The 20,479-nt window shown below is 41.2% G+C and overlaps 1 protein-coding gene across 6 annotated transcripts in view; it reads right to left on the bottom strand.

Annotated features, from left to right (window-relative positions):
• Window positions 1-20,479, bottom strand: part of CEP170 (centrosomal protein 170) — a 208,777-nt gene that overhangs the window by 127,317 nt on the left and 60,981 nt on the right. For all 6 annotated transcript variants that reach the window (XM_077289094.1, XM_077289089.1, XM_077289093.1 and 3 more), the window contains exons 5-7: window positions 5,418-5,476; window positions 5,173-5,323; window positions 1,004-1,123 (exon numbers count right to left, since the gene is read on the bottom strand). In XM_077289094.1, coding sequence (XP_077145209.1) covers window positions 1,004-1,123; window positions 5,173-5,323; window positions 5,418-5,476 — 330 coding nt within the window. The remainder of the gene's footprint in view (window positions 1-1,003; window positions 1,124-5,172; window positions 5,324-5,417; window positions 5,477-20,479) is intronic.

Raw genomic sequence — 20,479 nt, 5'->3', positions numbered from 1 at the left:
TACATTGTGTTGTTTAAGTGTTCCCTTTATTTTTTTTGAACAGTGTATATTCATTCCATTTTTATATATCTTGCTAAGAAATTTGGGTTTTCATTACCATACCGTTAAAATGACAAATACACCTTACGAAAGTTGTCATATCTATGTTTCACTTTTTCCTTATTGTTACATTTATATTCTAAGAAATAAAACCTATTTAAAAATGATAATGCAGGGACACACATGCTGTATTGGATAAAAACTTGGATAGGATGATCCAATACAACATAAATGCCTTCACTGTAAACCAATTATGTCTGTTCATGCTATTCATCGAGTTACATGCAATTTTGTGAATTATTACGGTAGCTAATAATCGATCAGTAGCTACAAAAAGGCACTGGTATACCCTCACGGCCCCATACATAGATGAAATTTACCTGAACCCAACATTTCTCTTTTGATAAATGTATTGTATTAATATTTTTGCTTGCATATATTGTAGCAAAAAAATATATAAATTAAAGCTGAAGGGCATTCAAACTAGGAAAGTTAGGCTACATTCACAAGTCAATATGACATGTCCGGGAGCTCCCAGCTTTATCCCTGACAGAGTTTCATGGAACTAGATACATCCATAAATATCACGGATTGAAGAGTTGTCCTATTCTGACCCATCTTTGAAGATTAGCATCGGCCATTCAAGTATATGGAGATCCGTGAAACATGACGCATATAGGATCTGATCAACTTCTGTCTCACAGATCTGTTGCTTAGTAATAAATATGAATAAAAACCCATGATCTTTTTTGGTCTATTTATTGGCTTGGAACAAAACCTGGAAGAGAAAACAGATACATGTGGCAGCTCGTTTCCTGCGAAAGCAAAATGATTGGGTGTTCAAATCGAAACTGCTCCTCATTCAGCCTTTTTAGGTGGGATGATTATCTGGCTATCTAAATGGGGCCTTTCTGCAAAACCCAAAGAAAATGTTTTAAGAAAAAGACAATCATAAATGTATCACCAGAATCTTGAAGTTTGCTATCCTTATCGTGGTGTTTGGCTCTTCCGGCAGCCTCTTCATCTCCCCACCAGGATGGCTGACCATACAAGGGTGTCCCACGAGGCAGTGCAAAAAGGTCCACTGAAAGGCATAGAAACAGTCACAATTATTAATCAGAACCCCAAACAAATAAATGTGGTCCAGCACTAACATTGTAAATACATGGAAAGAGGTGAAAGGCACCGTGTTATGTAAAAAAAAAAAAAAAATGCTATTAACCTGCAGATATGGGGTTAATCTGCATGTTAATAGTGACTGAAGCACAGCGGCTGCACGGCTCACATCAGCGCGCCACGAATCAGAGCCGCATGTACACACTGGTGCGTAGCTAAGGGACACTCTTAGGCTACGTTCACATTTGCGTTGTGCGCCGCAGCGTCGGCGCCGCAACGCACAACGCAAACAAAACCGCAGCAAAACGCATGCACAACGCTGCGTTTTGCGCCGCATGCGTCCTTTTTTTCATTGATTTTGGACGCAGCAAAAATGCAACTTGCTGCGTCCTCTGCGCCCGGACGCGGGCGCCGCAGGGACGCATGCGGCGCAAAACGCAAGTGCGACGCATGTCCATGCGCCCCCATGTTAAATATAGGGGCGCATGACGCATGCGGCGACGCTGCGGCGCAGACCGCAAATGTGAACGTAGCCTTATAAGGATGTGCTGTTCTTATACGGCTGAGGTTCTACTACTTTTTTGTGGGTGTGCTAATAAATGTTATTGTATTTATTCTATAGTGCTGGATTTTCCCTTTTTTTTTTGCTTAGTTTTTATCATTACTATGGGATATGTACAAGACATGGTCTGTAAAGTAGATTTTATCTGAAATGCTGAAGCGTTCCAGATATAAATCTATCTGGCTGCAATCGTGCAACCAGGCTCTGATTCATGTTGCAGCAAGAATCAGCTGTAATGACAGCTTTAACCCCTTCATGACCCCAGCTTTCTTCGATTTTGTGATTTCGTTTTTCGCTCCCCTTCTTCCCAGAGCCATAACTTTTTTATTCTTCCAACAATATGGCCGTGTGAGGGATCGTTTTTTGTGGGGTGAGTTGAACTTTTTGAATGACACCATTGGTTTTAACATATCGTGTACTGGAAAATGTAAAAAAAAAATCCAAGTGCAATGAAATTGCAAATAAAGTGCAATCTCACACTTGATTTTTGTTTGGCTTTTTTGCTAGGTTCACTAAATGCTAAAACTGACCTGCCATTATGATTCTTCAGGTCAGTACGAGTTCATAGACACCTAACATGACTAGGTTATTTTTTACAGTATCTAAGTGATGAAAAAAAATTCCAACCTTCACTAAAACAAAAATAAACAAATTGCGCCATTTTCTGATTCCCATGGCATCTTCATTTTTCTTGATCTCGGGTTGGGTGAGGGCTTATTTTTTGCTTGCACAGCTGACGTTTTTAATACCACTTTTGTGCACATACGTTCTTTTGATCGCCTGTTATTGCAGGGCAGAGCAAAGTACTGCAGTGCGCAGGCGCCAGACCTCTGACCTTTCCCGAGCCTGTGCACTTTAGTACTTTACGCTGCCCTCAATAGGGCAGATAAAGTACGCCTGCGCAGGAGCCGCGACAGGAAGCAAAGAAAAGGACGTCATCGTATGAAGATGGGAGGCGCCAAACCCGGACCGTGACACCCATCGGACTGGACCGCCCCCGGGTGAGTATAATCTAACCTGTTTTTCTTATCTTTCAGGATACATCGGGGGGCTTATCTACAGCATTACAGAATGCTGTAGATAAGCCCCTAATGGCGGTGGCCTTAGCTTATAGGCAAATTTTGGGGGTGACAGATTCCCTTTAATGACCAAGCCAATTTTTACAATTCTGGCCACTGTCACTTTCTGAGGTTATAGCTCTGGAACGCTTCAATGTATCCCACTGTTTCTTACGTTGTTTTTTCGTGACATATTGTACTTCATGTTAGTGGTAAAATTTATTCAATATAACTTGCGTTTATTTATGAAAAAAACGGATATTGGGCAAAATTTTAGAAAATTTAGCAATTTTCAAACTTTTAATTTTTGTACCCTTAAATCAGGGAGTGGTGACACACAAATTAGTCAATAACTAACATTTCCCACATGTCAACTTTACATCAGCACAATTTTGGAAACATTATTTTTTTTTGTTAGGACGTTATAAGAGTTAAAAGTTGACCAGTGATCTAATTTTTTCCAACAAAATTTACAAAACCATTTGTTATCGTTTCAAATCCGGCGCCTGTGCTGTGTACTGGCGCCGGATTTGAAACGATAACAGCGCTGAGGGGGCGGCGCCGAAAGCGCAGGAAGATGTGAGTGACGGCAGAGGAGCTGGCCAAGCTGGGGAGTGAGGACCCGCCTACCTGGCTAGAGACAGGAATTGTGGCTAAGTATAAAAACGTTTTATTTGGGGTATGCTTGAACCTAAAACTAAAAGAGCCACCTTGTTAGAATGCAGCATTACTGCTGCACAAGGTGGCTCTTTTAGTTTATAACGGCTGGAGGGGGTGACAGTGGCCCTTTAAGTAGTACAGTACATTTTCCAGCCTGTTGGTGTAAGGGCTCATTCAGAGGACAGGTTTTTTGTATGCATAAAACAGACTGATTTCCTTAAAGGGAACCTGTCACCCCCAAAATCGATGGTGAGGTAAGCTCACCGACATCAGGGGCTTATCTACAGCATTCTGTAATGCTGTAGATAAGCCCCCGATGTTACCTGAAAGAGGAAAAAAAGAGGTTATAATATACTCACCTGGGCGGTCCCGCTGCTGGTCCGCGGTCAAATGGGCGTCTCAGGTCCGCTCCGGCGCCTCCTATCTTCATTCCATGACGTCCTCTTCTGGTCTCCGCGCCGCGACTTTGGTGCAGGCGTACTTTGTCTGCCCTGTTGAGGGCAGAGCAAAGTACTGCAGTGCGCAGGTGTCGGGCCTCTCTGACCTTACCGGCGCCTGCGCACTGCAGTACTTTGCTCTGCCCTCAACAGGGCAGACAAAGTACGCCTGCGCCGGAGTAGCGGCGCGAAGACCAGAAGAGGACGTCATGGAATGAAGATAGGAGGCGCTGTACCGGACCTGAGACGCCCATCGGAGCGGGACCGCCCCTGGGTGAGTATAATCTAACGTCTTTTTCTTCTCTTTCAGGTAACATCGGCGGCTTATCTACAGCATTACAGAATGCTGTAGATAAGCCCCTGATGCCGGTGAGCTTACCTCACCATCGATTTTGGGGGTGACAGGTTCGCTTTAAGTGTTTTGATCAGACTTTCATCAGTGTTTGGGCAGTGTGTCAGTTTTACCATTAGACTTTTATTTATTTTTTACATACAAGAAGGTTTCTCAAGTGCTTCCTATCAAAAAAACATAAAAATCAGCCGGCACATTGATGACACCCGACTTTGGTTAGATTTTTGCAGACTTATAGATTAGCATTTTAACCATTATATTCTGTATTTCTTCTATTTAAAGCTAAGCTTTGGAATGGTTTCTTATAGGTGACTCTTTGGCGCCTGATTGGCACTATTCTCATAGATTAACTGGGTTACTGGGTCTTATTTTTATAATTTGGTTCCAGCCTATGTAGGTTCCACCTGTTAACACTCCTACATAGGCTGGTTAGAATGTGCATGCTTATTGAGCTTTACTTACCAGTTTAGTAATGAGGGTGTCTGGCTGACATGTCTTCATTACTAAGCCTAGGGCTTGGTGTCCGTGACAGCTGTTAACACCGACCCCTAATCCCATTACCCTGATGTCAGTGCATCAGAATGAAAAAGGTGTTAAACCAAGAAATTACATCACAAAAGTTTCACGTCTTTGCTACCAAGCGATGCAGAAACCTTGCAGAAATTTCTGCAAACAAATACTCATCATGCGCACATACCCTAAGCGTATGAAATCCCAAAGACGTCCGAGGCGTCAGAGAAAATTATGTATGAAAAATCATAACTTTTATGCCATCCTTAAAAGCACAAAGCAATAGTACAAAATTTAAAAAGACCAAAAAGGCCTTAATCAAGGCAGAAAAAGAGAAGATTAAAAATGCAGCTATAGGGGGTCACTAAGGGGTTAAATTGAGAAACACTACAGACACGTGTGAGCACATTACTCTTCTGGAAATTAAATGTCACATACCTGACACTTTTTCTTCAAATTTCTGTGAATCTAATGTTCGCTCTTGTGCTTCAGTAAGAGCATTCATTTTTATATCGGTTCCTTTTGCTTTTGATCCCTCTGATTCCAAAGGCTTTTGTGAAAATTGGAGCAGACTTGTAAATTTTTCGTGCTAAAAAAATATGTGAACATGAAGTCTTATGGAAAATTATTGTCGTGAGAGGAAATTAAAGATAATTTAAAAAAAAAGAATAACTGAAAATCACCTTTAGAGCCTCTTCAGGTACCTTTAACTCTCCACGTGCTACAGTGAAAAGGTTGGTATGTATTTTTTTTTTTAATTAAGGAAACAGCAACTGAATTCCCTGGAACAATTTTGTAAATTAAAAAATGTTTTCAAGCTATGGTAAATGCTGCAAACAGGCTGCATTACTGATAAAACATTGAAATCTTACTTACTCCCACTGTGGTTCAGCAGTCCCTGTATACCACACTAACTCGACCAAGAATCCATACTTCGCGGGAGAGTCTCTGGTGCATCCCACCATGGTCTGTCAGGGAAGTGGACAACCCCTTCAAGATGCCCATATAAATTTAACAGCTGATGACAGGCAGTGATTTGATAACAAGAGGAAGACGGGCAGCACTATGCTCGCGGAAGAGACTCGTGGTCCAGACTCATCAAAGTAGGAACCTCAGCACCACAGAAAGGAGAAGAGACTAAAGGTCTTGCTGCAAGTGTTATTTATTAGATCTGGCAAGCAGTCAAAACAGATAATTATCAATGTATCAACGGTGAGCAGTCTTTGTCAAGGACATCTGTGTGTAGCAAGAGCCTGAAATCAAGAAATGTGGCAAGGTGTAGGCCATGGGGTTAAACCATATTGGACAGACATATTGCAAAGAAATTGCAAACATGCATACCCAACTGCAAAAACTAGAGTTATTGAAAACTTCATACTTATGGTTTAGGCCATATGGCTCCATGGTTTGTACGGTATGTATCCAGAAAGCCGCTCTTTCTTTCAGCCTCTGGATATGGTTACCTCCTCTTCTTGCTAATGAGACACGTTTGATGATCTGGAATCTCAACTGCGACACGCTGCCTAGTCAGAATGTGGAAGGAAGTATGCAAGTCCTATCACCAACGGTTTTCAGCAGCAATACTTGTGAATCCTAACCATGTGCACACTACAACAATGGTTGAACCCCCCATCAACCTACAAGTTATCACTTTTCCAGTGAACAGATTATAACTTATGTTCATAGGACTGCGAAAAATCATGTGCTTAACTTTTATTATTTCAGTATTTTTGCGTCCCTTTCATATATTCTCACAACCTTCAGGATGTGTGAGGTTAGCATTCCCACTATTGCTTACTTGGCAAGCTTACCAACTTAGAGAAGGGTTTTTGTTTTTTTGAGAAAAAAAAGAGGATGCACAATAAGAGATCCAGCTATCCAAACAAATCACTCCGTATGACGTGAAAACTGTGATTTTCATATTTGCTACAAAGTAAAAGACTGAGTGAACAGTCTAGCCCGGTTCACTATGTATTGATTTAGGCCTTCGCCGGAATTTTTTGGAGAGTCTGAAAACTATACATTTTTGGAAAGGTTATAGTATAAGCAATACGAAAAACAATGTTTCCATTTGCCCCGAGTCCCACGTGACCGCCATATTGGATTTTACAAAATGGCTGACGTAAAACCAATTTTCGTTAATATCTCAGCTTATAAATAACATAAAAATAAAATTTGACAGCTAAACATACATTTTAGGGCTAAGAAATGCAATATTACTAGTTGCAGATGTGTTTTAGATATTTACTACAGCAGTTTTTTATAATTAATTAGTATTGACATAATAATACATAATGACAGGAATCACATGTTTTTTTTTTCTTTTATTACAGGAGTTGAACATGACAGATAAACCACAAGCTACTGAAGTCACTTGTGAAGGTGAGGCACCTATCAACTGGAAGCTATGTATGCTCTGTCAGTCTTCCAATGGCAATGAGAAGTTGGTGCAAAATCACAGTCTTTCAAACATGGGTGAAACAGAGATCCAAAAATGCAATGTTCAAGTCAATGATGAACTACCTACAGCGAGTGGAAACAATCCTTTTATTTGTTGCTGCAACCAGGAATGCAGACCTTGAGCTTCATCTTCAAGCCGGAGAGCAGCTCAGCAAGCTCTTCTTTGCATTTGACCGGATGAAATACAAGCGATTGTGGCCAAGGTATATCACGGACATGCATGACCTTAAAATAAATCACCCTCAAACATGGGAAGAAATGAAAGCGGGTAACATTTCAGTCACGAAAAGTGCTATCCCATTTGTATCCATTGGGGCGGACCATGCATGCGAGCATCTGAACAAGCTGATGAAAATCCATGCTGGCATAGTCGGCATCTCGAACAATGCCAATGCTCGTCAGAGATTCTTCATGGCCACACCTGAACTCTCCCGAGTTGTCAAAGAATATACCAGACAGTTTGATTTAGAACGTGACAAAACCAGAGAGCATCACGATCTTGGGCCAAGTGCAGTCAAGAAGTGTCATCATGTTATTGACAAGATTAAGGAAGCAATTTTGAAACATGGCAACCCATTTGCTGTTGTAGGTGACAAGTTGCACAATGTAATCACCCATGCCTACATCCCTGATGAGTACGTAAAAATGATCCTGAATGCAGATGAGACAGGTCAAAAGCTGTATGAAGACTATGTGTTGGCGCGAATCAATGGGGATGTTAGCCTATGGGCACCAGTAAAGAAGGAGAACAACAGGATGTTCATGTCGGCAAACAAGAAAACCACAGTAAAACTCCGAGACAAGACTGTTGATCTTAAGGAGACCAAGGACTTGTATGGAAGAATGATGGTTTTGGCAAGGTCCAACAGAGACATAAACCAGAAAGTGGCCATTGGGAACTACGAATTCACTCTGACCCCAAGAGCCTTTTTTGCTCCAGATGGTACAATGTTACCATGCCATGACAAATCAAAACTGATCAGTCTCCTTAACAAGTTGGTTATAGTAGAAACTCCACAGAAAGATCTGCAGCCAGAAGATAGGATGGACACAAGATCAGATGCTCCAAGTCGCAAGATAGCCCTGGTAGATGGAATGGTTCTTCTGCAAAAGATGGCCAAGAAACCGGCAACACTAGTGACAGTCAAAGATCTCAGTTACTGCTTCAATGACAGGCTTATGTCTCTCACAGAAAATTACGATGAAATAATCCTTGTGTTTGATACGTATAGGGAAAATTCTCTCAAGGATGCTACCAGGGATAAAAGAAGAAAAGGAAAGGCACCAATTCAGTACCAGGTCAGAGATGAAACAAACATTAATCATATTCCAATGAACAGGTTCCTTTCACATGACAAGACAAAGGCTGACCTGACCAACTATCTTGCTGCAAAGACTCTAGAGTTCAACAGTTCATCACAAAAACTGGTCATCACTTGTTCTTCAGGGTGTACCAGGAGCAACAAAAACTTAGTTTTCGACGACAACAATCACGAAGAAGCAGACACACTGTTGATCTACCAAGCTGTCTCTGCAACACAACGAAACCCACCGGATGCAAGGATGGTTTTCTTCTCCCCTGATACCGATGTACTGGTGTTGGTCATAGCTAACTATGACCTCATGCTGAAGAATACATCGATTTCAATGGTCTCTGGGATGATCGAGATAGAGCCAATAAGGAGAGTCATAGGGGCAGACAGAGCAAAGGCTTTGACAGCCTTCCATGCATTCACTGGTGCTGACACAACTGGAAGGTTCTCTCGAATTGGCAAAGCAATCTGGCTGCAAGCTTACATGAACGCAACACCAGATGTAATCAGTTCTCTGCAGATGCTTTCGACTGAAAAAGAAGTGAGCGAAACTATGTTGTCAACTCTTGCTACCTTCGTATGTTTTGCTTACTCTCCAAAAGGCATTTTTATTAAGAATATTCCCGAACTGCGATGGCATCTATTTTGCAAGCATATGGCAGAAAGTGACAGGTTACCTCCTACACTCGGAGCTCTAAAACAACATGTCCTCAGAGTCCATATCCAAGCCAGAGTGTGGGGACAAGCTAACATTGCTTTGCAGGATTCTCAGCTGGATCCCGAGAAGAATGGCTATCACAAAGGGTTGGATGGACAGTTGAAACCAACCATGACAGATGTTCTTCCAGCTCCAAAAGCAATAATCGAGATGATTAGTTGTCAATGCAAACATGACTGTTCTTCTTCAAGGTGTTCGTGCCGAAAAAATAACTTATCCTGTACCGATCTTTGTCAGTGTGACAGCGAGTGTATGAATGACGAGGACACTCAGACCAAATATGAAACTGATGATGACAGTGATGGTGGCGATATGTAAAGACACTCTGGTTGTTCAAAAGTTAAAAACATTAACTCTCTGCTTTTCGAGTTCGAAAATTTGTTCAAATATAAACCGATACAATTTGTAGTCGTATATAGAGTATTTATTTGGATACCACTGCATTTCTTAGTACTCAAAATGTATGTTTAGCTGTCAAAATTTAAGTTTTACGTTACTTACAAGCTGAGATATTAACGAAAATCGATGTAAATCAGCCATTTTGTAAAATCCAAGATGGCGGCCACTTAGGACTCGGGGCAAATGGAAACATTGTTTTTCTTATTGCTTATACCATAGCCTTTCCAAAAATGTACATATTTGAAACTCTCCAGAAAATTCCGGCGAAATTACATAGTGAACCGGACTAGTCTATGTCTATGACCAGTGACAAACAGGGAAGGCTCAGCAATTCACCAGTTACCTATTTTCTACACAATGTGGATGTCAAAACACACAGGGGAACAAGATGGGCGCAGAAATAAGGACAACAGTTTAAACCATGACATTTTAAAACAATAAAACATTTTAAAGAAATACATTTTTTTCTTCTGCTGAACCTTTAACCCCTTAGTGACAGAGCCAATTTGGTACTTAAGGACCGTGCCAATTTTTACAATTCTGATCCACTGTCACTTTATGAGGTTATAGCTCTGGAACGCTTCAACAGATCCCACTGATTCTGAGAATGTTTTTTTCTTGACATATTGTACTTCATGTTAGTGGTAACATTTCTTCGATATGGCTTGCGTTTATTTATGAAAAAAATGGAAATTTAGCAAAAAATGTTAAAATTATGCAATTTTCAAACTTTTAATTTTTGTACACTTAAATCAGAGAGTGATGTCACATAAAATAGTTCATAAACAACATTTCCCACATGTCTACTTTACATCAGCTCAATTTTGGAAACAATCTTTTTTTGTTAGGAAGTTATAAGGGTTAAAAGTTGACCAGCAATTTCTCATTTTTCCAACAAAATTTACAAAACCATTTTATTAGGGAACACCTCACATTTGAAGTGAGTTTGGGGGGGTCAATATGGCTGAAAATACCCAAAAGTGACACCATTCTAAAAACTGCACCCCTCAAGGTGCTCAAAACCACATTCAAGAAGTTTATTAACCCTTCGGGTGCTTCAAGAGAACTAAAGCAATGTGAAAGGAAAAAATGAACATTTTACTTTTATTCACAAAAAATTTACTTTAGACCCAAACTTTTTTATTTTCACAAGGGTAACAAGAGAAAATGGACCACAACATTTGTTGTGCAATATCTCCTGAGTACACCAACAGCCCTTATGTGGGGGAAAGCCACTGTTTGGGTGCATAGCAGGGCTCAGAAAGGAGGGAGCACCGTTTGACTTTCTGAATCCAAAATTGGCTGGAATCAATGGCAGATGCCATGTCGCATTTGGAGACCCCTGATGAACCTAAACAGTGGAAACCCCCCAATTCTAACTCCAACCCTAACACAGCTCTACTCCTGACCCTAATCCCAACTCTAACCCTAACCACAACACCAACACCACATTAACCGTAACACCACAACCGTAAACCTAACCCTACCCCTGATATAGGGGGTTTGATTTACTATTTTTTTTATTTTGAACCCTCTGATAGGGTCTATCACAGTGATCAAAATGAACCAATCGGAGAAATCTATTGTTGCCGGCAGGCAGATCTCGGAGGGCACACTGTGCATGTGCCTGCCATTTTCTTCCTGGAAGAAGACGCCGGGGGACACCGGAGGTACAGGGCGGGCTCGGGGGACTCCATTTCTCTCTCCTCTGATGTGCTAGATCATATTAGAGGAGAGATAAATAAATGGGAAATGAGACTTTTTTTTATTATTTGCGGTCGCCGTTATTCATTGAATAATGGCGATCGCAACACTGGGTAGGTTAAAAACCAACCCGAATCATGTTCCCCGGGGTCTCAGTTACCCCCTGTAGCCGAGACCCCGGAGATTTAAGTTTAAGACCAGATAGTTTTCTATTGCAATGTATCTATACAATTCAGACACTATACAGTGGCTCCATATGAAATCCAATTTTTGGGGGACACAGACTTGAATGTGGAAATCTCATCCTCCCCAGAAGAAACTAGTGTATGCTGCAATGTTTTGTTTTGTTTTAAATGCAGATTTGTTACTTGGGGAAAAAAACAGGATGCTCATCTGCATTGCCCCAGTGATTAAAACTGTTCTGGGTACTGTCCGTATTTTCACAAACAGCACTTGGTCCTAAAACAAGGTCGTGTGAACTTGGTTTAAGAATGCGCCAACAAAAGGTAAAACAGCCAGACATTTCTGTGGTCAATCAATGAACCCAGAGTTATCCGCCCATATATTCACAGACAAGCCGTGAGACTGGGTAGTCAAGAAGTCTGAGGTCAAAAGCCAGACGGGTACTTCATAGACGGAGGGGTGAGAATAAGGAGAACTCGGTTCATGGTCAGATTTCCAAGAAAGTATCGAATCACCAAAAAAGAGCTAGGCAAACACAATGTCAAAGACAAATCTAAGGTTGAGCAACAGATACAGTTATATGAAAAAGTTTGGGCACCCCTATTAATCTTAAGCTTAATGTTTTGTAAAAATTGTTTTTTTTGCAACAGCTATTTCAGTTTTATATATCTAATAACTGTTGGACACAGTAATGTTTCTGCCTTGAAATGAGGTTTATTGTACTAACAGAAAATGTGCAATCTGCATTCAAACAAAATTTGACAGGTGCATAAGTATGGGCACCTCACCAGAAAAGTGACATTAATATTTAGTAGATCCTCCTTTTGCAAAAATAACAGCCTCTAGTCGCTTCCTGTAGCTTTTAATGAGATCCTGGATGAAGGTATGTTTGACCATTCCTCTTTACAAAACAATTCCAGTTCAGTTAAGTTTGATGGTTGCCGAGCACGGACAGCCCTCTTCAAATGATCCCACAGATGTTCAATGATATTCAGGTCTGGGGACTGGGATGGCCATTCCAGAACAGTGTAATTGTTCCTCTGCATGAATGCCTGAGTAGATTTGGAGCGGTGTTTTGGATCATTGTCTTGCTGATAGATCCATCCCCTGTGTAACTTCAACTTTGTCACTGATTGATGAACATTATTGTCAAGAATCTGCTGATACTGAGAGGAATCCATGCGTTCCTCAACTTTAACAAGATTCCCGGTGCCGGCATTGGCCACACAGCCCCAAAGCATGATGGAACCTCCACCAAATTTTACTGTGCGTAGCAAGTGTTTTTCTTGAAATGCTGTGTTTTTTTGCCGCCATGCATAATGCCTTTTTGTATGACCAAACAACTCAATTTTGGTTTCATCAGTCCACAGGACCTTCTTCCAAAAAGAAATTGGCTTCTCCAAATGTGCTTTTGCATACCTCAGCCGACTGTTTGTGGCGTGCTTGCAGAAATGGCTTCTTTCGCATCACTCTCCCATACAGCTTCTCCTTGTGCAAAGTGCGTTGTATAGTTGACCGATGCACAGTGACGCCATCTGCAGCAAGTTGATGCTGCAGCTCTCTGGAGGTGGTCTGAGGATTGTCCTTGACTGATCTCGCCATTCTTCTTCTCTGCCTTTCTGATGTTTTTCTTGGCCTGCCACTTCTGGCCTTAACAAGAACTGTACCTGTGTTCTTCCATTTCCTTACTATGTTCCTCACAGTGGAAATTGACAGGTTAAATCTCTGAGACAGCTTTTTGTATCTTTCCCCTGAATAACTATGTTGAATAATCTTTGTTTTCAGATCATTTGACAGTTGTTTTGAGGAGCCCATGATGCCACTCTTCAGAGGAGATTCAAACAGGAGAACAACTTGCAAGTGGCCACTTTAAGTAGCTTTTCTCATGATTGCATACACCTGGCTATGAAGTTCAAAGCCCAATGAGGTTACAAAACCAAAAAAAGTGCTTTAGTAAGTGAGTAAAAAGTAGGTAGGAGTATTTAAAACAAGAAAATGATAAGGGTGCCCATACTTATGCACCTGTCAAGTTTTGTTTGAATGCAGATTGCACATTTTCTGTTAGTACAATAAACCTCATTTCAAGGCAGAAACATTACTGTGTCCAACAGTTATTAGATATATGAAACTGAAATAGCTGTTGCAAAAAAAAACAAACAATTTTTATAAAACATTAAGCTTAAGATTAATAGGGGTGCCCAAACTTTTTAATATACCGTAACTGTATCAGAATAAAAGACAAGGAGCACAAAACAAACACACACTTCCTTGAGCAAAGCTACAATTGGCAGTAATCTAAGCCAGAGAAATGGCTAAATAGACAGTTAAAGGGAACCTGTCACCCCCAAAATGGAAGATGAGCTAAGCCCACCAGCATCAGGGGCTTATCTACAGCATTCTGGAATGGCCATTGTTGTGGGGTGAAATTTGGGTGACAATTGAAACCTGCTGACGGTGGCACAGGTTCAGGTCCTGACCCACGCTTTTACCAACCTATACAAATACGGTAATGAATAGTATCAGTCACCAGCACTGCAAATGTACAGCACAGGGTGGGAACAGGTTACAACAACTCTGTAAATGCTTCTAATCATTGTTATAACACCTCAACATTAAAATTCCAACACCAAGAAGGAAAATATATGAAATTATGTACATCACAGGATGAATTATCAGGTTATTGATGAGCAACTGATGACAAAAATTGAAACAAAATTTTCAACCTCTGTCAATTAATTCAGTATTGAGTATGAGCGCCACACGCAGAAATATAATACACACGGCATGCTATCCGCGACTGTTCCTTCTTGGTGTTACAGTTTCATTTGTTTAAGAGTGTATATACATTCATTCTCCTTATGAAGTTTTACTAGGTGGTGGCCCACTTCTAACGCATCGGGTATTCTAGAACATGTATGTATGTATATAGCAGCCACATAGTCTATAGGAGCCATGTAGTATACAGCAGACAAATACTACGTGGCCTGTGCTATATACTATGTGGCAGCTATATACATACATACATACATATTGTAGAATACCCGATGCGTTAATACAGGCCACGCAGTATATAACTGTGGCCACGCAGTATATAACACAGGCCAAACAGTATATAACACAGCCCACGTACTATATAACACAGCCCACGCAGTATATAGCAGTCACACAGTATATAACACAGGAAGTGAACAACATATGGAGGGCACCATATAAAGGACTAACAGTCCAGCAAAAAGGGATCAATCCCACAGCGTACGAGACACAATCATGAAAACTCAAAGAAAAAGGAGTACACTGAAAGGGAGACCACCAAAATATGTAAACCAATACATTTTATTATAAAGTGCACACAGACCTACAACACTTGTAAAAACACTTAAAAAACACAGAATTACAAAATATACTCTGTATGATGTAAGCTACCCCTCCCCCCCTCCTACTTTTTCCTTTTGTGTAAAATGAACGCATTCTCCAAAAGCATTATAACATTCCCAACCTGCAGATGCAGCCAGTGAGGTAAGCACCTATATAATAATAGGTGTCAGTCTATCATATGGAAATGCCATGCAAAAACAATAATTACAGCAGCCTAAAGAATAAATAGGAGTCCACAATGAGCATGTACATAAACAATGTGTACATGTAATTCACACCCGAGTGCCAAACAGGCAAACAAACATTGTTGAAGCTTATAAATATTGAGCATGACCAATACAGAGCCAGATGGACGGAAAGCAGATAATGAGAAAATACATTACTCAATGCGGCAGACAACTGCAGACGGTCACGTAGTCCTATGTAGAGTGGCTGGAGCTTAGCGATATAATCCAAGAAGGAGGAGAGGGGCCCCGAAGCCCAACGCGTATCGCCACACAGAGGTGGCTTCGTCAGGAGCAGAGTAAGTATGTCTGAGGCGCACAGTAACCATCTATATATACACAAATAAGAGTACATACCGAAGTCAGCTGAAATTGTAACAGCTGTGAGAGAGCAGAGAAAGCCGGAAGTAACAAGCGCCGAGCGCGTCACTGAAACACAGTGCGCAGGTGCCAGACTCACGAGAAGTCAGCACAACTGCGCACGCGTTAAAGAGGATGAACTCATGACATAGTATACAGAGTACATTTTGTAATTCTGTGTTTTTTAAGTGTTTTTACAAGTGTTGTAGGTCTGTGTGCACTTTATAATAAAATGTATTGGTTTACATATTTTGGTGGTCTCCCTTTTAGTGTACTCCTTTTTCTTTGAGTTTTCATGATTGTGTCTCGTACGCTGTGGGATTGATCCCTTTTTGCTGGACTGTTAGTCCTTTATATGGTGCCCTCCATATGTTGTTCACTTCCTGCTTTTTTCTGGTGGACTCTTGTTTCCACCATTTCCTGGAGTTGTGGCACATTGGTTCTATTTTGTATAGGTTATAGACATATGTAGTTTGGCATTCTTATCTTCTATTTTCTATTCGGTGTCAGTCATGGATTTGTCAGCTAGAGAGACGGCTTGGAGCAACAGGGCATTGGGGTTATTTGATAATGAGTCTAAAAATCTGGGGTCCGACTCCAGTAAGGACCCGGATTTTCACACTTTGTCTTTGGAGATAACTAAGTTACATAAGACCCTAACCAAGATATGGTGGAACATTAGAAGCCTGGAGGAATACAAAAAAATGGGTATTATCCCACGCGGTCTGCGTGTGCAGATATTTCCATCTTGGGAAGCTACATCCAATTTTCAGAGTGTTTGGGAAACTGGCCTAGCTAAATGCTCCACCATATTAATTGATATGCTTATTGAGCATGACCAAACTTTGCTTATACAGATTAAGGAGGAAATTAAGATATGTGAAAGCAAACTTGGTGGCTTTAACAAAGACACTATAGTGACTCCTTTTCAACAACAGTTGAAAACGGTAATTGACCAGTTCGAAAAAGAGATTATCCAAAGAAAAAGAAACAAATTTCACAGGGATAAAATGGATTACAGTAGGGGGCGTGCCTTCAAATGGATTCATCAAGGCAATAGACGTTATGCCCCCAGAGATGTTCAACAAATAACCACGGGGTTGGCTAGGGATGAAATTTCATCTAGTGATTTTTTATCTTTCGACCCCAGCGACGCAGAAGGCGCCGCCGGAGGGGTTGGAGAAAGAACAGACGGCTACAAAAAGAAGGATCGCCCACGGAGGAATTGGTCCCCCTCATTCAAGAGGTTCACTCGTCACAACAAGAGATATTGACTTGTCCAAGTAATCTGACAGATGGTAATCTACAAATTATAAATCTTTCATCCTATGTATTGTCTGATGTGGAGAAACGAGTCCTCTCAAAGGGCCTGTCTTTTTCACCCATGAACAGACTTAACAAATTTACTTTAATCAAGGATGTATATCTTTTTTGTCGTCAAATAACATTCAAATTGCTGTATCACCAACCTTCTCTTGTAGACTCTTTTCCTGCTGGTGACAGACAAGTTTTTACGGATCTGCTCGAATTACTACAAGAAAATGAGGGTCGAGCAGCAGGACACCATTTCTCCAGACGACTACCTTCTCAGGCTACCCCAGCATTCTCACTTTTTCCTGCTGTCCAGATTTTTTTCGACAAGGTATGTTTTGATATCTACAATTTGCGATTGGATCCTCATAGGCACAATAATTTTGGCATGGACGAAAGAAAGGCCCTGCAGAACTTAAAACATAACAAGGATTTTGTAGTGCGCGAGGCCGATAAAGGGGGCAATGTGGTTCTCTGGCCCCACGAGATGTACACGGGCGAAATATTGCGTCAACTGCAGAGGTCCGATTGTTACGTTTTGTTACCCTCTGATCTCACGGAGTTTTTTAAGGATAAAATTGATCATCTAATTAACAGGGCCCTCCAGGAGAATATTGTGACGAAAAAGGAAGCGGACTTTTTGACCACTCCTACGCCTATCATCCCGACTTTTTATGCACTCCCGAAAGTGCACAAATCTCTCACCGTACCACCAGGTAGGCCCATAGTCTCCGGTATTGGCAGCATCTTCGAACGTCCTTGCATCTATGTGGATCACTATCTACAACCACTAGTCCTAGTCCTGTCTTTGGTGTCCTATATTAGAGACTCTTCACATCTCATACAGCTCCTCGAGAATGTACACCTGCCTCCGAATACCTACATCGTTAGTCTCGATGTAGAATCACTTTACACCAGCATTTCACATCAGCTGGGTTTGCAGGCTGTAAGATACTTCCTGAACAAAAACATCAATAGAGACGTTATGCATGAAAGTTTCCTTTTGGAACTATTATATTTTATTTTAGATAAGAACTATTTTGTCTTCGACAGGAAGTACTACAGACAAACCTCTGGCACAGCCATGGGGGCTCGGTGCGCACCATCGTATGCCAATCTTTTTCTTGGATGGTGGGAGGAGCAAACGGTCTTTAAGCATACGGCATTCACAACTAATGTGGCAATATGGCAACGCTATATTGACGACATTGTTTTTTTCTGGACAGGGTCATTTGACGAATGCAAACTCTTTATCAGTGATCTCAATAGTAATGTCTTTAATATCAAACTTACGTCTGTTATTTCAGATACAGCAATAGACTTTTTGGACCTTAAACTATCCATTGAGGATTCTTGCATTACCTGTAGCCTCTTTCGGAAGACAACTGCCACCAACAGCTTACTACATTTCAACAGCTTCCATCCTGGACATCTAAAAAATGGAATTACGAGGGGCCAATTCCTCCGTTTAAGGAGAAATTGCAGCTCAAATGTGGACTTTGAGGCACAGGCAAGAGAATTATCTATGCGCTTCAAAAACAGGAGTTACCCCCGCAGAATCATTTCCCAAGCTTATCAACATGCCCGAGGCACCGAGAGACAGAGTCTGTTGACCAAGAAGGTACGTGAACCCCTCTCTTCGCTACCTCTGATTACCACATTTAACAACCAGTGGTCTGATGTCCGCGACATCTTATCCAACAATTGGGCTATCCTTGCAAATGATAAGAAGATTTTGCCCTTTATTTCTAAATCTCCCAATATGGTAGCAAGAAGAGCCAAGAATCTAAGGGACAATTTATGCCATAGCCATTATCAGCGACCACCCATTAAATTGAATCGGGGGACAAAAACTTTTGGTTCATATCCATGTGGGCGCTGCAATATCTGCCAATTTATGACTGCACAGGATGGCTGTTATGACCCCAGTGGACAGGGTCTCAGAGGAATGTGTAAGTCTGCGAAATACAAAAATCCTGCTCATAGGGCTGTGGTAACTGGGTTGACCAAATAGCTACTCCTAACGCCAACACTAGAAGTAGCCGGGGATCATGCCTACGGTGATAGCTAGATGACTCGCGCCAGCCGGAGAATCTAACTACCCCTAGGAGAAGAAAACAAAGACCTCTCTTGCCTCCAGAGAAAGGGACCCCAAAGCAAGAAACAAGCCCCCCACAAATAATAACGGTGAGGTAAGAGGAAATGACAAACACAGAAATGAACCAGGTTCAGCAAAGAGAGGCCAGCTTACTAATAGCAGAATAAAGCAAGATAACTTATCTGGTCAACAAAAACCCTATAAAAATCCACGCTGGAGATTCAAGAACCCCCGAACCGTCTAACGGTCCGGGGGGAGAACACCAGCCCCCTAGAGCTTCCAGCAAAGGTCAGGATACAGATTGGAACAAGCTGGACAAAAATACAAAACAAAACAAAAGCAAAAAGCAAGGAAGAAGACTTAGCTTGAAATACAGGAACCAGGATCAAAGGACAAGAGCACAACAGATTAGCTCTGATTTCAACGATGCCAGGCAGTGAACTGAAGGTCCAAGGCGCTTATATAGCAATGCCCCAGAACTAACGGCCCAGGTGAGGATAAAGAAAAAGACAGACGCTCCAGAGTCAATTCACTAATGACCACTAGAGGGAGCAAAAAGCAAAATCACAACAGATGGCTATTCAATTTCAGTTTTATCTTTTCAGATCCGCCCTAAGGAATTCTTTACGTGTAGGTCACGGAATATCGTATATGCAATCTTTTGCGGCTGCCCCAAAATTTACGTTGGACAGACCACCCAAGAACTTCGGAGGAGGATGCAACAGCATCTCTCCAGCATTTCCACAGCATCCAAAGATCGTGAGAAGAATAAAATACTCACCTCAGTGGCATCCCATTTCCTGGATATACATGGAGGAAAAGTGGCTTCCCTCAAAGTGATGGGTTTGGAATCGGTCCATACAAACATAAGGGGTGGCAATACTGTACAAGCCCTTCTTCGCTGCGAATCCAAATGGATTTTTGAACTTCAAAGTCAGTCTCCTCGCGGCCTGAACGAGGACCTATTATTTACGGGTTTCTATAAACAACTTTAAGCTGTCTGTTGTGGGATATAACTATTATTATTATTTTTTATATTTATTTATTTATTTATTTTTTTTGTCCCGGTGGTCTTAAGCTGTGTGGCATTTATCCATGATATACCGTAAGGCTGCAATATATTACCTGTTGGGTGTTGCATGGTGCGTGCTGCGTTTATTTGTAACTTCGTGTGTATCACTCATGATCAATGGCCTATATATATACATTTTTTCACACATCATTTGTTCATAAACTAAAAGCAAGTGCTTTTTGAGCACAATAGTGCGTGGTTGTATTATGCCTGGAGCTGGCGCATCACTCTGTCTAGCTACTGCCTCTAGTCGTATACTTCTTGAGAGCTTTAGACAGGAACTTGGGTTTATGTTATTACAATGCTTGACTTCCTACATTTTATTTATATTTTTTTGTTGGGCGTATGAGTGCACTTTGTCTGGTTACTTACTTGGCGCCTGCGTATTGAGACTCACAGTAGCCATAGTTCCATCATTACCGTCATTTTTATTTATTTATTTTTTTTCCACTTTGTGACCGGCGCAGACGTCATTGGTACTCTAGTTTGGCACACACTGTGCATGACGCATGCGCATATATATATCGA

The sequence above is a fragment of the Ranitomeya variabilis genome, chromosome 2 (assembly GCF_051348905.1).
Source record: "Ranitomeya variabilis isolate aRanVar5 chromosome 2, aRanVar5.hap1, whole genome shotgun sequence".
Classification (NCBI taxonomy): Eukaryota; Metazoa; Chordata; class Amphibia; order Anura; family Dendrobatidae; genus Ranitomeya; species Ranitomeya variabilis.
Note: the sequence above shows the minus strand (reverse complement) of the source record. Positions and strands in the feature narration are given on the sequence as shown.